Source organism: Pelobates fuscus, chromosome 11, assembly GCF_036172605.1.
Source record: "Pelobates fuscus isolate aPelFus1 chromosome 11, aPelFus1.pri, whole genome shotgun sequence".
Classification (NCBI taxonomy): domain Eukaryota; kingdom Metazoa; phylum Chordata; class Amphibia; order Anura; family Pelobatidae; genus Pelobates; species Pelobates fuscus.
The window spans coordinates 106,749,149-106,766,389 of record NC_086327.1 but is presented as its reverse complement, the minus strand read 5'-3'; the positions used below and the strand labels follow the sequence as shown (position 1 = coordinate 106,766,389).

Here is a 17,241-nt window from a genome sequence, read left to right as displayed (position 1 = left end):
ATGGGGCTGTGTATTAGATTGGGGGGCAGTGTATTACATTGGGGGGCAGTGAATTAGATTGGGGAGGCTGTGTATTAGATTGGGGTTGATGTATGGGGCAGTGTATAAGAATGGAGGGGGCAGTGTATTGGATTTGGGGGCAGTGTATTGGATTTAGTGGCAGTGTATTAGAATGTGGGGAGGGGGCAGTGTGTTAGATTGGGTCTGCATGGAGGCGCTGAACGCTTCCCATCAGGGGCGTACCAAAAGCATTTGGCACCTGGGGCAGATCCTGTGTTTGGCACTCCCCCCTCCCCCTTAAAATGTAAAAAAACACAAATGTGTAAATGTCCTGTCCCTGTCAGGATCGGGACAGGGATCCAACACGCAGAGTACAAACAGTAGCCAGATACGTATACCGGACCTTAGAATGGCCGGACTAACGTAAGTAGTACAGTATAGAATGGTCAAAGACAAGCCGAGGTCGAGGGTAACAGAAGACAGGTAAGCGAGAGACAAGCCGAATCAAGGGTAACAGAGATAAGCAGAGTAAGGTAAACAAGCCGGGTCAAAACCAAAAGGGATAATAGAATACACAAGCACTGAGTGACTAGAACAAGCTAGAACCACGACAGGGCAATGAGCTAATGAAAGAAGCTCTGTTAAATACCCTGTTCAGAGCAGTAACCACGCCTCCGAGGCGTCCTGATTGGTCCTGCAGCAATTGAGTGACAGGTCGTTCCGGAGGAGTGTCCTGATGACAACTTCCTGCCTAGATGCTGTAAAAGGCAGTCACTCCCTCGCGGCCGGCCTTGCATGACCGGATAGACCGTGGGGAAGGGAGCCATCAGGCCGTCTGGATGGAGGAACAGCTAAGTCTCTACCTCTTTCGGAGGTAGAGACCACACGTACCCTGACAGTACCCCCCCTCTCAGATACGCCCACCGGGCGGAATACACCAGGGCGAGAAGGGAATCGAGAGTGAAACGCCCTGCGGAGACGGGGAGCATGCACCTCCTCCTGAGGTACCCAACTTCTCTCCTCAGGACCATAACCCTTCCAATCGACCAGATATTGCAGTTTCCCCCGGGAGATTCGAGAATCAACAATGGAATTGACCTCATACTCCTCCTGACCCTCCACCTGAACTGAGCGGGGAGGGGCGATCGTGGAGGAGAACCTGTTACATATTAATGGTTTTAGCAAGGAAACATGAAATGAATTAGGAATGTGTAAGGCATTAGGCAACGCTAAACGATACGCAACTGGGTTAATTTGAGACAGTACCCTGTAAGGTCCAATATATCGAGGAGCAAACTTCATGGACGGCACTTTTAACCGAATGTTTCTAGTACTTAACCATACTCTATCGCCTGGAACAAACACCGGTGCTGCCCTTCTACGTTTGTCAGCGTGTTTTTTAACCAGCGTAGAATTGTGCAGAAGGATTTGTCGAGTTTGATCCCACAACTCTCTTAAATTGGCAACATGAACATCCACCGATCCACATCCACCCTTGAGAAGAAGACTCCGAAGGAAGGATGGAAGGATGAAAGCCATAATTCAAGAAAAAAGGGCTAGAATGCGTAGAATCACAAATGAGATTGTTATGTGCAAACTCCGCCCAAGGAATCAAACCGACCCAATCGTCCTGGTGTTCTGAAACGAAACAACGTAAATATTGTTCAACTTTTTGGTTAGTGCGTTCAGCAGCTCCATTGGACTGAGGATGATAGGCAGAGGAGAAATTCAATTTGATGCCTAGTTGGGAGCAGAATGATCTCCAAAAACGGGAAACAAATTGGGAGCCTCTGTCAGAGACAATCTGGGAAGGTATCCCATGCAAACGGAAAATCTCCCTGGCGAATATCTCCGCTAATTCGGGCGAAGATGGGAGTTTAGGTAAGGGAATGAAGTGAGCCATTTTAGTAAATCTGTCTACCACAGTGAGGATGACAGTCTGCTTTTTAGAGATAGGCAAATCAACAATGAAGTCCATTGCCAGGCAGGACCAAGGCTTTTCAGGAACCTCTAAAGGGTGCAGAAATCCGCATGGAAGCGAATGGGGTAGCTTGGTCTTGGTACAAACTTCACATGCCCCGGTGAATTCTTTAATATCCCTGCGTAAGTCAGGCCACCAAAAATCTTTAGAGACCAGCGCATAAGTCTTGCGGATGCCAGGATGCCCAGCCACCTTGCTGTTATGGAGACAGCGTAGCACCTCCAGTTGGAGAGCGGCAGGAACGAAGTGTCGATCCCCAGGGGTCTGTTTGGGTGCCAAATGCTGAAACTTCATGATCTCAGAAAGCAATGGAGAGTGAATCCTGAGATTCGTGTTCGCGATGATATTTCCCTTAGGAACTATGGAGGACAGAAGTGGTTCAGTTATAGTGGATGGTTCATATTGACGAGACAATGCATCGGCTTTAGAGTTCTTAGAACCAGGTCTATACGTAAGTACATAATTAAAGTGAGTGAGGAACAAGGCCCAGCGAGCCTGCCTGGCGGACAAGCGCTTCGCCTCCCCAATATAAGACAAGTTCTTATGATCCGTTAGAATAGTAACAGGGTGTAGTGTCCCTTCCAGTAAATGTCTCCACTCCTTTAAAGCCTTAATGACCGCTAACAGTTCCCTCTCCCCGATGTCATATCTGCTCTCAGGCCCCGAAAAATTTTTGAGAAGAAACCACAAGGGTGTAACGGTTTATCCACCCTTAACCTTTGAGACAGAACAGCCCCAACTCCTGTCTCAGAAGCATCGACCTCGAGCAAGAAAGGCAGAGTCGTATCAGGATGAACTAGAATGGGAGCTGAGGCAAAAAGTTCCTTGAGAGTCTTAAAAGCACCAAGAGCTTCCTCAGACCAGAACTTAGTATCAGCCCCTTGTTTGGTCATATTGGTAATAGGCGCAATGATAGAGGAGTAACCCTTAATGAAGCGCCTATAGTAGTTGGAAAAACCAATAAACCTTTGGATAGCCTTGAGTCCTTTGGGCAAAGGCCAGTCTAAAATAGATTGGAGTTTACCAGGATCCATTTTAAAACCTTCCCCAGAAATCACGTACCCAAGAAAGTCTACCTGAGACTGATCAAAACTGCACTTCTCCAATTTGCAGTATAGACCATGTTGCAGAAGTTTGTGTAACACCTTTCTGACCTGTCTATGGTGAGTCTCAATCTCCTTAGAGTGTATTAGTATGTCGTCCAGGTAAACAATAACACAATCATGCTGAAACTCCCTAAGTACCTCATTAATCAAATCTTGAAATACTGCAGGAGCATTGCATAGTCCAAATGGCATAACAGTGTATTCGTAATGGCCATACCGGGTATTGAATGCCGTCATCCACTCGTGACCTTGCTGGATTCTCACCAAATTGTAAGCCCCTCTGAGATCTAACTTGGTGAAGATTTTGGAGCCCTTAAGACGATCAAATAACTCGGTAATCAGTGGGATAGGATAGGCATTTCTGACAGTTATTTTATTCAAGCCTCGGTAATCGATACAAGGTCTCAGCGTGCCATCCTTCTTCTTAATGAAAAAGAACCCCGCCCCGGCCGGAGAAGAAGACCTCCTGATAAATCCCTTTTCTAAATTCTCCTGAATATACTCCTCTAGAACCGAGTTTTCCTGAACAGACAAAGAATATACATGGCCCCTCGGAGGCATAGTCCCGGGTAGAAGCTTAATTTTACAGTCAAATGACCTGTGTGGCGGCAAAGAATCGGCATTCTTCTTGTCAAACACTGCCCTTAAGTCTAGGTAAAGGTCTGGTATTTGTCTCTCTGTGGACTGAGTAGGATTCTCCTGTATGTTAATATTAGCTAATGGAGAAACCTTGCACAAACACCGATCCTGGCAGCCCTGGCCCCACGAGAGTATCTCCCCTAACTCCCAATCGATAATAGGGTTATGTTCTTTCAACCATGGGTACCCCAGAACTATGGGAACGGAAGGAGACGAAATGAGCAGAAGAGATAAATTCTCCACGTGTAGGATACCAACATTTAACTCAATGGGTATGGTCTCACGAAAGATAACAGGGTCTAGTAGTGGTCTACCATCTATGGCCTCAACGGCCAAGGGTGTCTCCCTTAGCTGGGATGGGAAATTGTTTTTACTAGCAAAGGCTTGGTCGATAAAATTCTCAGCAGCACCGGAATCTATCAAAGCCATAGCCCTTACTACTTCCCTCCCGCAAGTTAAGGAAACTGGTAGCAGAAGCCTGTGATCTTTATAATTAGGAGTAGAGGACAAAATAGAAACACCCAAGGCCAGTCCTCTAGAGAGACTTAGGTGCGAGCGTTTCCCGGGCGGTTAGAACAGTTCGAGAGTAAATGACCCTTAGCTCCACAATACATACACAAACCCTCTCTTCTCCTGTACTGTCTTTCCTCCTCAGAGAGGCGGGTATACCCTATCTGCATAGGTTCAGGAAGCAAAGATACCGTGGAGTCAGGACTTGGAAAAGCGGGGGCTAACCTAAAAGAAGGTCTCCGGTTCCTCTCTCGAGTGTTCTGTCTCTCTCTTAAACGTTCATCTATACGAGAGATGAACGAAATTAAATCCGCTAAATTCTCAGGGAGTTCTCTGGTAGCAACCTCATCAAGGATTACTTCAGATAAGCCATTCAAAAATACATCCATATACGCCTGCTCATTCCACTTGACTTCTGACGCCAGAGATCTGAACTCTAGTGCATAATCCACCAGTGTTTGGTTCTCCTGTTTCAGACGCAACAGTAATCTGGCTGCATTAACCTTTCTACCTGGAGGGTCAAATGTTCTTCTAAAAGCAGTTACAAAGGCGTTATAGTTATAAACTAATGGGTTATCGTACTCCCATAATGGGTTGGCCCATCTCAGAGCTTTCTCAATAAGTAGGGTGATAATAAATCCTACCTTTGCCCTATCTGTAGGATAAGAGCGAGGTTGCAATTCAAAGTGGATACTAATTTGGTTTAAGAAACCACGACACTTCTCAGGAGCCCCACCATAGCGTACTGGGGGGGTAATGCGAGAAGAAGCACCCACTGTGGCTACCTCTAGACCTGAACCGACAGGAGAAACAGGGGTATTACGTATCTCCTCTGGTGGGTTATTGGCACGAGATAATAGAGCCTGTAGCGCAAGCGCCATCTGATCCATTCTGTGATCCATGGCTTCAAACCTAGGATCAGGAGAAGCCAGCTGACTGTTTGTACTTGCAGGATCCATTGGCCCTGTCGTAATGTCAGGATCGGGACAGGGATCCAACACGCAGAGTACAAACAGTAGCCAGATACGTATACCGGACCTTAGAATGGCCGGACTAACGTAAGTAGTACAGTATAGAATGGTCAAAGACAAGCCGAGGTCGAGGGTAACAGAAGACAGGTAAGCGAGAGACAAGCCGAATCAAGGGTAACAGAGATAAGCAGAGTAAGGTAAACAAGCCGGGTCAAAACCAAAAGGGATAATAGAATACACAAGCACTGAGTGACTAGAACAAGCTAGAACCACGACAGGGCAATGAGCTAATGAAAGAAGCTCTGTTAAATACCCTGTTCAGAGCAGTAACCACGCCTCCGAGGCGTCCTGATTGGTCCTGCAGCAATTGAGTGACAGGTCGTTCCGGAGGAGTGTCCTGATGACAACTTCCTGCCTAGATGCTGTAAAAGGCAGTCACTCCCTCGCGGCCGGCCTTGCATGACCGGATAGACCGTGGGGAAGGGAGCCATCAGGCCGTCTGGATGGAGGAACAGCTAAGTCTCTACCTCTTTCGGAGGTAGAGACCACACGTACCCTGACAGTCCCCTTCTACAAAACCCCTCTCTTGCCCGCTGTTCTACAAAACGCATGTCCTACCCCATTATATAAAAAAAACCTGCACCACCCTTCCCCAAAAAACCTGCCTCTCCCTCTAAAGTCCCTGCTCAGCCCCTTACAATATAATTCATTTTTACACAAAAATAATAGCAACAGTCTTTAGAGTCCAGGCACATAATCACTCACACACAGTCACACACACAGTTACAGACAGTCACACACAGTTACAGGCAGACAGTCACACACACACACACACACACACACGCACACACACACACACACACACACACACACAGTCACAGGCAGATAATCACACACACACAGTTACAGGCAGCATCCCCCAATCACAGGCAGACAGTCACACACACAGGCAGACAGTCACACTCACACACACACACACACACACACATAGTTACATGCAGACAGTCACACACACACACACACACACACACACACACACACACAAACACACACACACTCTCTCACAGACACACTGTCATTCACAGACAGTCACAGGCAGGCACTCACATACAAAGTCACAGGCAGACAGTCACACACACACACACACACACAGTCACAGACAAACAGTCACACACACACACACACCATTACAGGCATACACACAGTCACAGGAAGACAGTCTCTCACACACACACACACACACACACACACACACACTTATAGGCAGGCAGTTACACACATACAGTCACTGGCAGACGTTCTCACACACACACACACACACACACACACACAGTCACAGGAAGCCAGTAACACACACACAGATAGTTACAGGCAGTCACACATACACACAGTCACACACACAGAGTTACAGGCAGTCATACACACACACACACACACACACACACACAGTCACAGGAAGACAGTCACACACACACACACACACACAGTTGCAGGCAGTCACACACACATAGTCATAGGCAGTCAGACAGTCACAGACAGAGTCACAGGCAGACAGTCTCACACACACACAATCACAGGCAGACAGCCACACACACACACACACACACACTCACTCAAACAGACAGACACACACACACACACAGTTACAGGCAGACAGTCACACACACACACACACACGAGGCATCGAAGACATACATATGAGAGGGACAAACACTTTAGGAGCCAGGGGAGGGCCCTTCCTCACTGTGTGTATAGCAAGGAGAATGAAAAGATATATTTTGGGGGTAAAGAAGGGCTTAGTTGTAAGGTAAATGTGGCCACCAAATTGGTGGAGAGGATTAATTGGAAGGGGAATGTGCCAATCTAAATTGAGAAGGGAAATGCTTATTTACAAAGAGAGAGGGTTAGGGAGAGGGTTAATCGTCAGGGAAATGTGTCAGTCTAATTTGTATATGGAGAGGGTTAATTGCCATGCACCAGGGCCCTCTGTTCATTAGTTCCACTGCTGGTTTTCAGGTATTTTTTTTATCAAATGCTATTGAGCAGTCAAAAAACAAAGCTCTCTCTCAACCAAGACCTTCTCTGCAGCCATAGGGTACACTTCCACAATGTTAGCCTGTCATTCTGTTCAAGGTCGATGGCTTTGGGTGGGTAATAGAGAAGTTATCTGTGGTGGCTCTGTAGCGTTTAGATGTCCATTTCAGCATTCACATTTCAAATAAATGCTGATAAATAGTTTAATGGGGCTCTAAATCATCAATGATTACTCTAGGGAAGGAAGCCCTGCAGGTAAAATGTTAATAATGATGATGTAAAAACGCATGGTAGACTGCTAGCCTAACAGAAATATATCAATGTGTATGTTATGTTCCTTAACTTGGCTAACGTTTAAAAAAGGAACTTTCAATTATCTGAAATTTTCAGCATTGAATAAAACATTGACATTCACGAATAACTTGTATTAACTATTATCATGTGATGTTCATTTTTCTTTTTATATTAAATATTTAGAAATGGACACCAGGTACAGTCCAGGCAATGCCAGGGCACGCATTGTTTAATTTCTAATGTGATAACTAGAAAACCAATTAAAGAGAGCGCAAGAAAATAGGAATAAACGAAAAAGTAAATAACTACAAATGACAGTATATATGAAAACAAATAAAATGACTGCTAAAACACATAAAAAAAAACGTTCCCAAGTTTCAAGTCGAAATTGCAAACCACAGTGTCAGCGCTTAGCGAATATTCCCCTGTGAGATATTCTCCGGGGTATCACAACAAACTTGTACAGTCCGACTTCCATAAATGGGTATCAGTATAGCAATCTATGCATCAACAGTGTTTCATTTCTACTCTGCATATGCTGACTGCAAAGGACAGAACTTAGACCATGATTGCCAGGGTGGTAAGATGGAGGCGCCCAGTTGCAGGAAAGAGACGTAGATTTCTTCTTTTAAGCTAACACTATAGTCACCAGAACAACTACAGCTTAATGTGAGTATAATCATTCCCTGCAGGCATTTTTATGTAAACACTGACTTGTCAGAGAAAAAGCTGTGTTTACATGATGGCCACTGGAGGTGCTTCCTGGGGCACTGGAGATGCTTCCACGCTCTGCATGGATACACTGAATGTTTCTCATAGAGATTCATTGATTCAATGCATCTCTATAAGCAGGTGCTGATTGTCCAAACCGGCGTTTGACCCCGCCCCCGTCTGGCCTCCATGCCAATTTCAGCCAATCCTATGCTTTACCTATGGGAAAGCATTGGATTGGTTGAAATAATACATTCTGATGTTAGCAAGGAGGTGCATCGGGGGGATGGATATAAGTAAGTTTTATTACCTTTTAAGGGAGATAATGGGGGGAGCGCCACCTAAATGGTGGTTGTGACACTATAGGGTTAGGAATACATGTTGGTGTTCCTTTAATTTTATTTTTCATACCTCACAAACACGATCTTGTAAACTATAGGGAATAGGTAAACATAGTTTTAAAAACCATGAAAAGTGACAGTTTCCCTTTAATCACATGCTTGTTTTAACATGACTTAAAACGTATAGCCACCACTTGACCCATACGGCAATTACAACATTCGCTTAATGCATGTTTCTTTACATAATTTGACCATTACAAGAGAACACCAACTTACTTCATGGTTTCAATGAGTACTATAAGAGAAAATGAAAGTGCAACAAAATTCCAGGTTGGGTGGAGTAAGAAATGATCCGTCCTCTATATGCATCGAATTACAATGAGTTTTTAAAGCAATAAGCATAAAACATTAATATCAAGATTTATCAGGTTCTAGTCACTAAACTAGGAAATGGAAGGTTGGGGCACAATATTGTTTATATTTACGATAAAGTATATTTTAACCCCCACAGAGCATTAGGACTTTCCATGCCTTCCTGCACAGAGTGACTGCTCTCAGCAGGGAGTCCCCTGTATAAATAGATAGAAATCAATATGTCTATTGCTGCAATGTGGTGTGAGCAAAGTTAAAGGGACACTGTAGGCACCCAGACCACTTCTGCCCATTGGAGTGGTCTGGGTGCCAACTCCCACTACCCTTAACCCTGCAAGTGTAATTATTGCAGTTTTTTATAAACTGCAATAATTACCTTGCAGGGTTAAGTCCTCCCCTAGTGGCTGTCTATTAGACAGCCACTAGAGGGAACTTCCTGCTCTATAGCACAGGTTTTCTGTGCTAGAGCGTCGCTGGACGTCCTCACGCTGTGTGAGGACCTCCAGCGTCGCTCAATTCCCCATAGGAAAACATTGAAAATCGTTTTCAATGCTTTCCTATGGGGTGCGCTAATGCGCATGCGCGGCATTGCCGCGCATGCGCATTAGGTCTCCTTGGCCGGTGGGCGGGATCATTCTCGCCCACCGGCCGACGTAGGCAGAAGGTGGAGCGGCGGGGGAGGAGCAGGCAGCGACGTGGGACATGTCGCTGCCTCAGGTAAGTCACTGAAGGGGTTTTCACCCCTTCAGCAACTGGGGTTGGGGGGTGGGAGGGAGAGGAATCCTGCAGTGCCAGGAAAACGGATTGTTTTCCTGGCACTGGAGATACCCTTTAAATCCCTGTTCACACCAAGTAGTCTTAGGTATCAGTCAATGTCAATTGGGGCCACATTTTCTGGCCCAAGGTTGGCCGATAAGCTGTATGTTCTGTGAGCTCTACTCACAGCCCTTTAAATCCCATTTAGCATCATTGCTTCTGGGCTGGCAGGTACTCAAGGGAGACAAATGTCTGGACAAACCTTGGTCTGGACAAACCGTGACAGGATCTCACAGCATGTCCCTATGCCAACTGTGATCGATGCTTGGCTGTTCAGCACCGACGATCACAGTGTAATAGGAATGCCTGATTTTCATCATTACAGGTATATGCCTGTAATTCTGAAAACAGCCAGTAGATGGTGGTAACATACCACTCTACTTTTATAACTAGGAAACCCATCTAAAGATATCAGTCCTGATATTAGCAGAGGGTTTCCTTTGGGTTAGGGGTATGGTTATAGTAGGGTTAGGGTTTTTCTTTTTTAGAATTAATCTTAGGGAAAGGGTTAATGCTGTTTTAGAGTTATGGATACTGTAGGGTTAAGGTAAGCGGTAAGGTAAGGGTAGGTATACAGTTAGAGTTAATGTAGGCATAGGGTTAGGGTTGGAATAGAGTTGGAGGGGTTGATATAGGGTTATCCTTAACTACCAATAATTAATCTAGATCCTAGACCAGGTATAGGCAATCTTCGGCTCTCCAGATGTTTTGGACTACACCTCCCATGATGCTTTGCCAGCATTATGTGTGTAAGAGCATTATGGGGGATGTAGTCCACAACATCTGGAGAGCCGAAGGTTGCCTATCCCTGTCCTAGCCATATGAGGCGTTTAACAGTCAGGACTGGTATGTAAATATAGTTTGAGTTTTTTCTCTTTAATAGCACTGGATGTGTAAAAATTATTATAATCAAAAACTTTAAAAAAATTAGTTATTCCACATTTTACAGAATTAATGTTGTGTTAGGTATACATACAGGATATTAAAAGAAAGGCATTTCTGCCCTTTTAAAAAAAAAAACAATAAATATGTATAGGTGCATTTAAAGGGAAACACTTAAATTACGGCTGAACAATCATACAGAACAAATTATAGGTTTTGTTTTGGTTCAGTACTTGGACAATTGCCACTGTCCTTAAGGGGTTAATTGCATAATTATTTTTAACTAGACAAGTGAACCCATCATAATGTAACATTATTGCATCTCCTTTGTTTTATATTACCGTTTAAAAACTAAGAAGAAAAAAAGGGACATCATTTGTTTTCCAAATTTCCTTACATCCCATCATATACTTAACTCTTCCAAAGCTGACCAAGTTTAACTCCTAAATTAAAGCATAGAATGACACCCATCCATTTCCTTCCTGCATGATAGTGGTGTGAAAATCTTTCTGATAAAGTTGGTCAGTATATTCCCACCTTCTCCTTGTTCTATCCCTTGCTGAGCGATCAGAGTGACATAAATCTGTTTAAGTGGTTATGGTGCGTACAGTTTTAATTTACTAAAAACCGGTATTATGATTTCCACTACTTCCAAACATGATGTGAGGTCTGGGAGAATTAACGTAATGGGAGATCCCCACTCTTACATCACCTCCTCAGTGGGAAGAGGAGGGCATTTGAATAGCATGAGGGTCCTCAGGGTCCATATTTATGAGTTATTCTATCCACCATGACCACTTTTTTTTAAAGTGGTCATGGTGGTAGGGGTCTACATGTACACTGTTTCTGCTTGAAACACTTCACATCCAGAGATATTTGCACTTTTATCCTGAGGGCTAGTTGCACCCCATTACACAATTCTGTTCCAAGCTTCCTAATTTTAATTCTGTGCGAAAATTACGTCTGCCGTCAGAGCACTGACAATCGATGCAATGAACTTCATTCTTGTAGGTAGCAGCCTGCAAGGAGTGCTCTCACCTCCTTCCACAGCTGAAATTGCTCAAAAATAAAACAAAAAAACTCCTTCCTCCCTCCCCTTATCATTTCAGAGCGCACACATGTGCTCTGAGTGAAATAAATCATCCAATAAAATGCTTCTCTATGAGAAGCATCAGAGTGGTCCTCGCAGCAGCTCCGGTGACACCAGTCAGGGAGTGGAGAGCAATGTACGGAGCTTTGGCCAGTATCGGATTACAGTTAAAGGACCACTATAGGCACCCTGACCACTTTAGCTCAATGAAGTGGTCTGGGTGCCAGGTCCCTCTAGTGTTAACCCTGCAGCTGTAAACATAGCAGTTTCAGAGAAACTCATAACAGGGGAGCACTATCTTAAATAGAGAGATATAGTAACTTTCCTGCTTCTGGGATTGCCACCAGGAACAGGGAGTGCAGGTAAAGAGCTAAACAGACAATCATAGCAACAAGACCTATTTCTAGAACCAAAGCATGTTTGACACAGGCATACTAATTAGCAGGGTCATCAGAGTCTTCTCATTAGTGTCATCCTTGGGGGGAGGTTTGGGCGCATTCGGCGGATGACGTCGGCAGAGGGAGGAAAGTTCCCCAGCGCCGAGGGAGCCCGGGGCTGGAGAAAGGTAAGTGTTTAACCCCTTCAGCCCTTTTGAGCCCAGTGGGAGTGGGACTCTGAGGGTGGGGGGAACCTAAAGACCCTATAGTGCCAGGAAAACAACTTTGTTTTCCTGGCACTATAGTGGTCCTTTAAATTTAAAACATTTTTTGCACTTTTTAAAATGGCAACCTAGCCAGCAATACCCAAAATGGCATAGTAAGTTAAAAAAAGATATGTCTTAAAACCCCTGTAACTTGATGAGGGCAGCACAATAGCCGCCCTATTTTCACACACCATGTTCATGGGATTCCGATAATACCTAGGAGTGAACGCAGAAGGAAAAATTGCTTACTTCCTATTTCCACACCCCTAAGTGTGCCAGGGTGACTGGGAAATGAGTTAAACCCCCTTTGCTCACCTCGTAATATATGCAAGTACCTTCTTAGACTGGCAGGAGAGTTACACTGGAATGGTGCCAACAGATGCCAGTGTCCTTATTTACTGCCCTCTAAAATTGTCATGTATAAAAAATAAAAAATAAAAAAAAGTCTGAACTTCACACAGGCGGATTGTAATATTCTGCTGAAGCTGTGAACCAATGATTGGCTGGGCTCTCAAGCCAATCACATCACCAAACTTATATCCATTCACCTGCAGTTGACTAATAATTAATATCTATTTGGAACATCAGTTTGAAACTTAAAACAAGGAAAACTGTAATGGACAAATATAAATGGACACGTTTAGGGGCAATTTGGCACTTGTTGCCAGAGGTTGTGACATATTGTACTTGTTTTTTCATTTTTTTTCTTTTTTTTAGCAGAAACTAAATTCAGTGTTTCCCACCAAACATGCATCAGACTTTTCTTTGAAAAATATCATTATTGCTATTCCTATTACCGGTTATGTGTTAAATTGATATTTTATTCTATTTATTTATTTGTAATATTATATTGTACCCTAATGTGACAATGCAGTGTTTATGGGCACAGGACATACTTTAAAACGAGAGAAATCTATCTTAATGTTTCCTTCCTGGTAAAATATTTTTTTAAATAAATAGTGTCAAAATCTAATATTCCAGAAATCTGCAATCGGGAGTCAAATTTGAAGCTCAGTAAATCACCTGCCAAATTATTGACATCTCTTTGAAGTTTATAAATTACTAGAAAATAAACATAAAAAAATAGAACAATCTTCCTATTCATTCTGAAACAAACTACTAGCAGCCTATTCATGATCATAGTTAATGGGTTTGTGAGGAAAAAAAAAATATTTACAAAGATCAAATTTCACATTCTCAAGCTTGTTCCCTGTTACACATAATAATCTTTTAGAAAAAAAATACAAGACTATCTGAGCTATCAGGAAAGTTACTGACAATGTGAATTTACACAGAAACCCATAACAGGGGAGCAGTATCTTAAATAGAGAGATAAAGCCACTTACCTGCTTCTGGGATGGTCTGTCCTACTGCCACCAGGAACAGGGAGTGCAGGTAAAGTGCTAGACAGACAATCATAGCAACAAGACATAGGTGGGTTTCCTATTTGTAGAACCAACACTTGTTTAACACAGGCATACTAATTATAAGGGTCATCAGAGTCTTCTCATTAGTATCATCCTTGGGGGTAGATCTGTGGAGGGGAATTGCTTAGACAAGACAGTTCTCTAAAACTTGTCCTCAAGGCTAACACCCTCTTCTCCCCAGGAGGCAGAGCTAGGATGGGTTGCAAAACAGTTCTTCTGCAAACCTTTCAGAGATCCCAGGTTTAACCATGTGAGGCTTGGATTGTGCCCCTAACTTGCAGATCATAGAATGCCCTGTTACAGTAACAAGCAGAGAACTCATCCAACAGTTTGTATCCTTGCCCCATGTGTGTGGAAGTAAGCATAGCTTGGAAAGGCTAAATCACTTGCTGTACACATTGGATTCTTTTACACACCCTCTGTGGACTCAGTCACTAGGGAGGGTAAGATTCCCTCCAGGTCCTACTGCTCTCTAGTTAAGAATTAATTTGTGTCTTAGTCATACAGCGATTTGGGAATCCAAACTGCAGCAGCTGTATAAATATGTACAAACATGCAAACATCTCAAGCCAGGGAAATCAAGATAATCCCATTAATATATATTTTTTTTATTTTGCAGTCTGAGCAGAAATTCACATGTATTTTTTTCTTTTCATTTTTTTGTAATTGCAGAACTTCAGCAGGGTAACAACTGAGACTTTATTCTAAGAAATCAGTATCTCAGACTTTAAAAATCATATTATGATTTCAATCCCTAAATAGTTCCTGCAGAACCTCTTGGACAGAAAACTTGTTGTAATGGATGGATGCCTAAAATTAGCAAAACAGTTTCTATAAAACATGGGTGTAGGATCGTACCCCCTGCGTTTCGCAGGATTTTATGCCCGCCATAGTCCATTGACATGTTCAGTGCTACCTACTTATAATTTTAGAGTTGAACACAGAGGCTTTCAAATTTTTTGATCAAAACAGCAAAACTGGTGAAAAAAAAAAATTCAACCCTGCTGGTTCTCCAGCTCTGAATTTTTAGTTTAAAATGTGAAATTCAATCCTGGTTTAATGAACAACTTTGAACGTCTAACCTTATCTTAACAGTAAAGATTGGACATCCCTGCGCTAAAGTATATATTTAGACTAATTTAACATCCCACTTTTTGCAGTCCCTCTTCTATGACTGTACTCACCCTATTTCACCCTGAACTGTACTGCCAAAACATATTCATCTTGTTAATTGCTCTCTGTCTTCTTTGGAAGCAGTACCTGCATAGCCACTGCAAATACTCCAAAATAAATTGTTTATAACCTGCATCTCATCCTAAATTTCAAATTTATAAAGATTGTAAATTAACAATGTAACCTATGATGAATCAAAGTGTATTGCTTCTATTAATGTCATCTTACCCCTTAAAAATCCCCCTCTCTTTTTATTACCGCTGAAAACGTAATAAAAATTGTCAAATAAAAAAACAAAAAAGATCGTAAATTAATGTTTTCCATTCTATAATTTTCTCTCCTGTTGTACATTGGTACAGAAAATATTTCCCACCTCGTCTTAATATAATAATAAAAAAAAACAAAAAAAAACAAAACAGTCAAATAAGTGAAACTTTAAATTTAATTCAAAGTGAATTCAAATCGAATTTGAGACCAGAGAAACTGAACTAAGAGTAACTGACTTCGAGAATTGTTCAAGTTCGGCTATTTTGACCTCAAGTCAGCAATTCACTTCAAATTCACCTTGAATTCTCACTGTAGTGAATAACCCTGCAAGTTTCCATCATGAACTGGAGAGCAAAAAGGGATATAATTCACTGATTTAAAGAAGATAGCTGTCTTTAAATGTCCTTTATTGAAGTGTTCCACGAGCTGAGACTGCTCATACCTTCCTGGAAGAATTAGTGAGAATCTGGGTTATTAGCTCAACTCCGTATTGTAGTGAATTGAAATCCAAAGGCCAAATTGTGGTCAAAATAACTGATACGGACTATTCTCCAACTCACGCACAGTCACAGTTTGACTATTTTAGCCTAAATTTTGTCATTCTGATTTCTATTGAAATTACAATTTAATGAAAAATAATATATCTTCAAGGTGTTACAAACACGCACTTGCTCATTAGGGTACATTATGACGGTCCTCACATTAGTGTAATGCTATTGCGCTGTAACGTCTCTCCCTTGTTCACCAATTTTAAACGGAATTAGGAAGGCGCCTAGAGCAAAATGCTAATTTCCCACAATCCTGTGTTTTCTCATTGAGAAGCTTTCATTCACCTTTTTCAGTGAATGAGAAGCAACATTCAGAAACAGGACTTCAAGTTTGTCTAAGGATACGGTCAGGTGACCAGGTTTCAAATTCAAGAGTCGATTCACTAGAGCCTAATGCAATTTTGATTGATGTGTGGGCAAATTGACCCGAATATTCTCTTAAGGAAAAATGCAAAAAACGCTCCGTAGGAAACCATAGAAACGGGAATACCATTAGATATTTATTAAATGGCATTGCAATTTCTCAGGTTTAAAAAAGAAAAAGTAAAAAAAAAAAGTAAGTTTTTTGGTGTAAACCTTATGTGGGACCAGCATGCGGCTCAGTTAGAGGGATAATTTGTCAAGTACGCCATTGTTAAAAAATATAATTAAATAGCTGGCTGTGAATGGTCCTTACCCTTTCCTCCAATCCCATCTATTAATAATTACCAGTGCATGGGAAACAAATAAGACTTGACAAATAAACACTTTGCATTTATGTTTTTGATGCATTTAATACAGATTATTATTATTATTTTGTTACTTCTCTGGACTCCTGGAGTTGCCAAAACATTATTCCTTTTGCCTAATGCTGGAAGATTAAGTCCAGCAACAGGTAGAGGAGTGGCTGGCCAAGTATGACAAGACTGTGGTCTTGTAGACCAGTCGTAGGGAAGCAGGTAGTACGTCTTGCTTAAGTTCCCTGTGTTTGTGTTTCGTCGAGCTCTGTGGGTGTGTTCTCCATTCTCCCTGGGTGTGTACGCCATTTGATGTTGCTTTGATTACATAGCTGTATCAGCTTGTCTGTCTGAAATGAGACACTTTTAAATTAATTTCAGCCATGTCTCATTATTAGACAAATACCAAAATAATACTTTTCAGATCTGCGTAGGAAGGAGACACTTCGGATGCCAAAATTAGAAAATGAGTTATAGAATGAAGTACAATTCTAGTGTCTACTTGTTCCTATTTATAATTGCTACACTTTGCACATCAGTACAATAATATCAGAATATTACCTATTACACATACTAGGTGTGATATTCAACTGTTGTAAAACATGTTACTTTTTTTTAACTGGCCATTACTTTTGTTTTCTTTTTTTTATGTTTCAATTTTTATTGAATGAGATTTTGTAAAAGTTATTTTTAATGTCAAAGTTCCTGGGTACAAGGAGT

At 42.3% G+C, this 17,241-nt stretch overlaps 1 protein-coding gene across 2 annotated transcripts in view; it reads right to left on the bottom strand.

The window, feature by feature from the left end:
* The window catches only part of VWA1 (von Willebrand factor A domain containing 1), a 114,104-nt gene extending 99,873 nt beyond the window's left edge, over nucleotides 1-14,231 (bottom strand). The window contains exon 1 of one of the 2 annotated variants that reach the window (XM_063436412.1): nucleotides 13,737-14,231. In XM_063436412.1, coding sequence (XP_063292482.1) covers nucleotides 13,737-13,809 — 73 coding nt within the window. In that variant the 5' untranslated portion in view covers nucleotides 13,810-14,231. The remainder of the gene's footprint in view (nucleotides 1-13,736) is intronic. The other variant, XM_063436411.1, reaches the window with a different exon arrangement.
* Nucleotides 14,232-17,241: the final 3,010 nt, after the last annotated feature.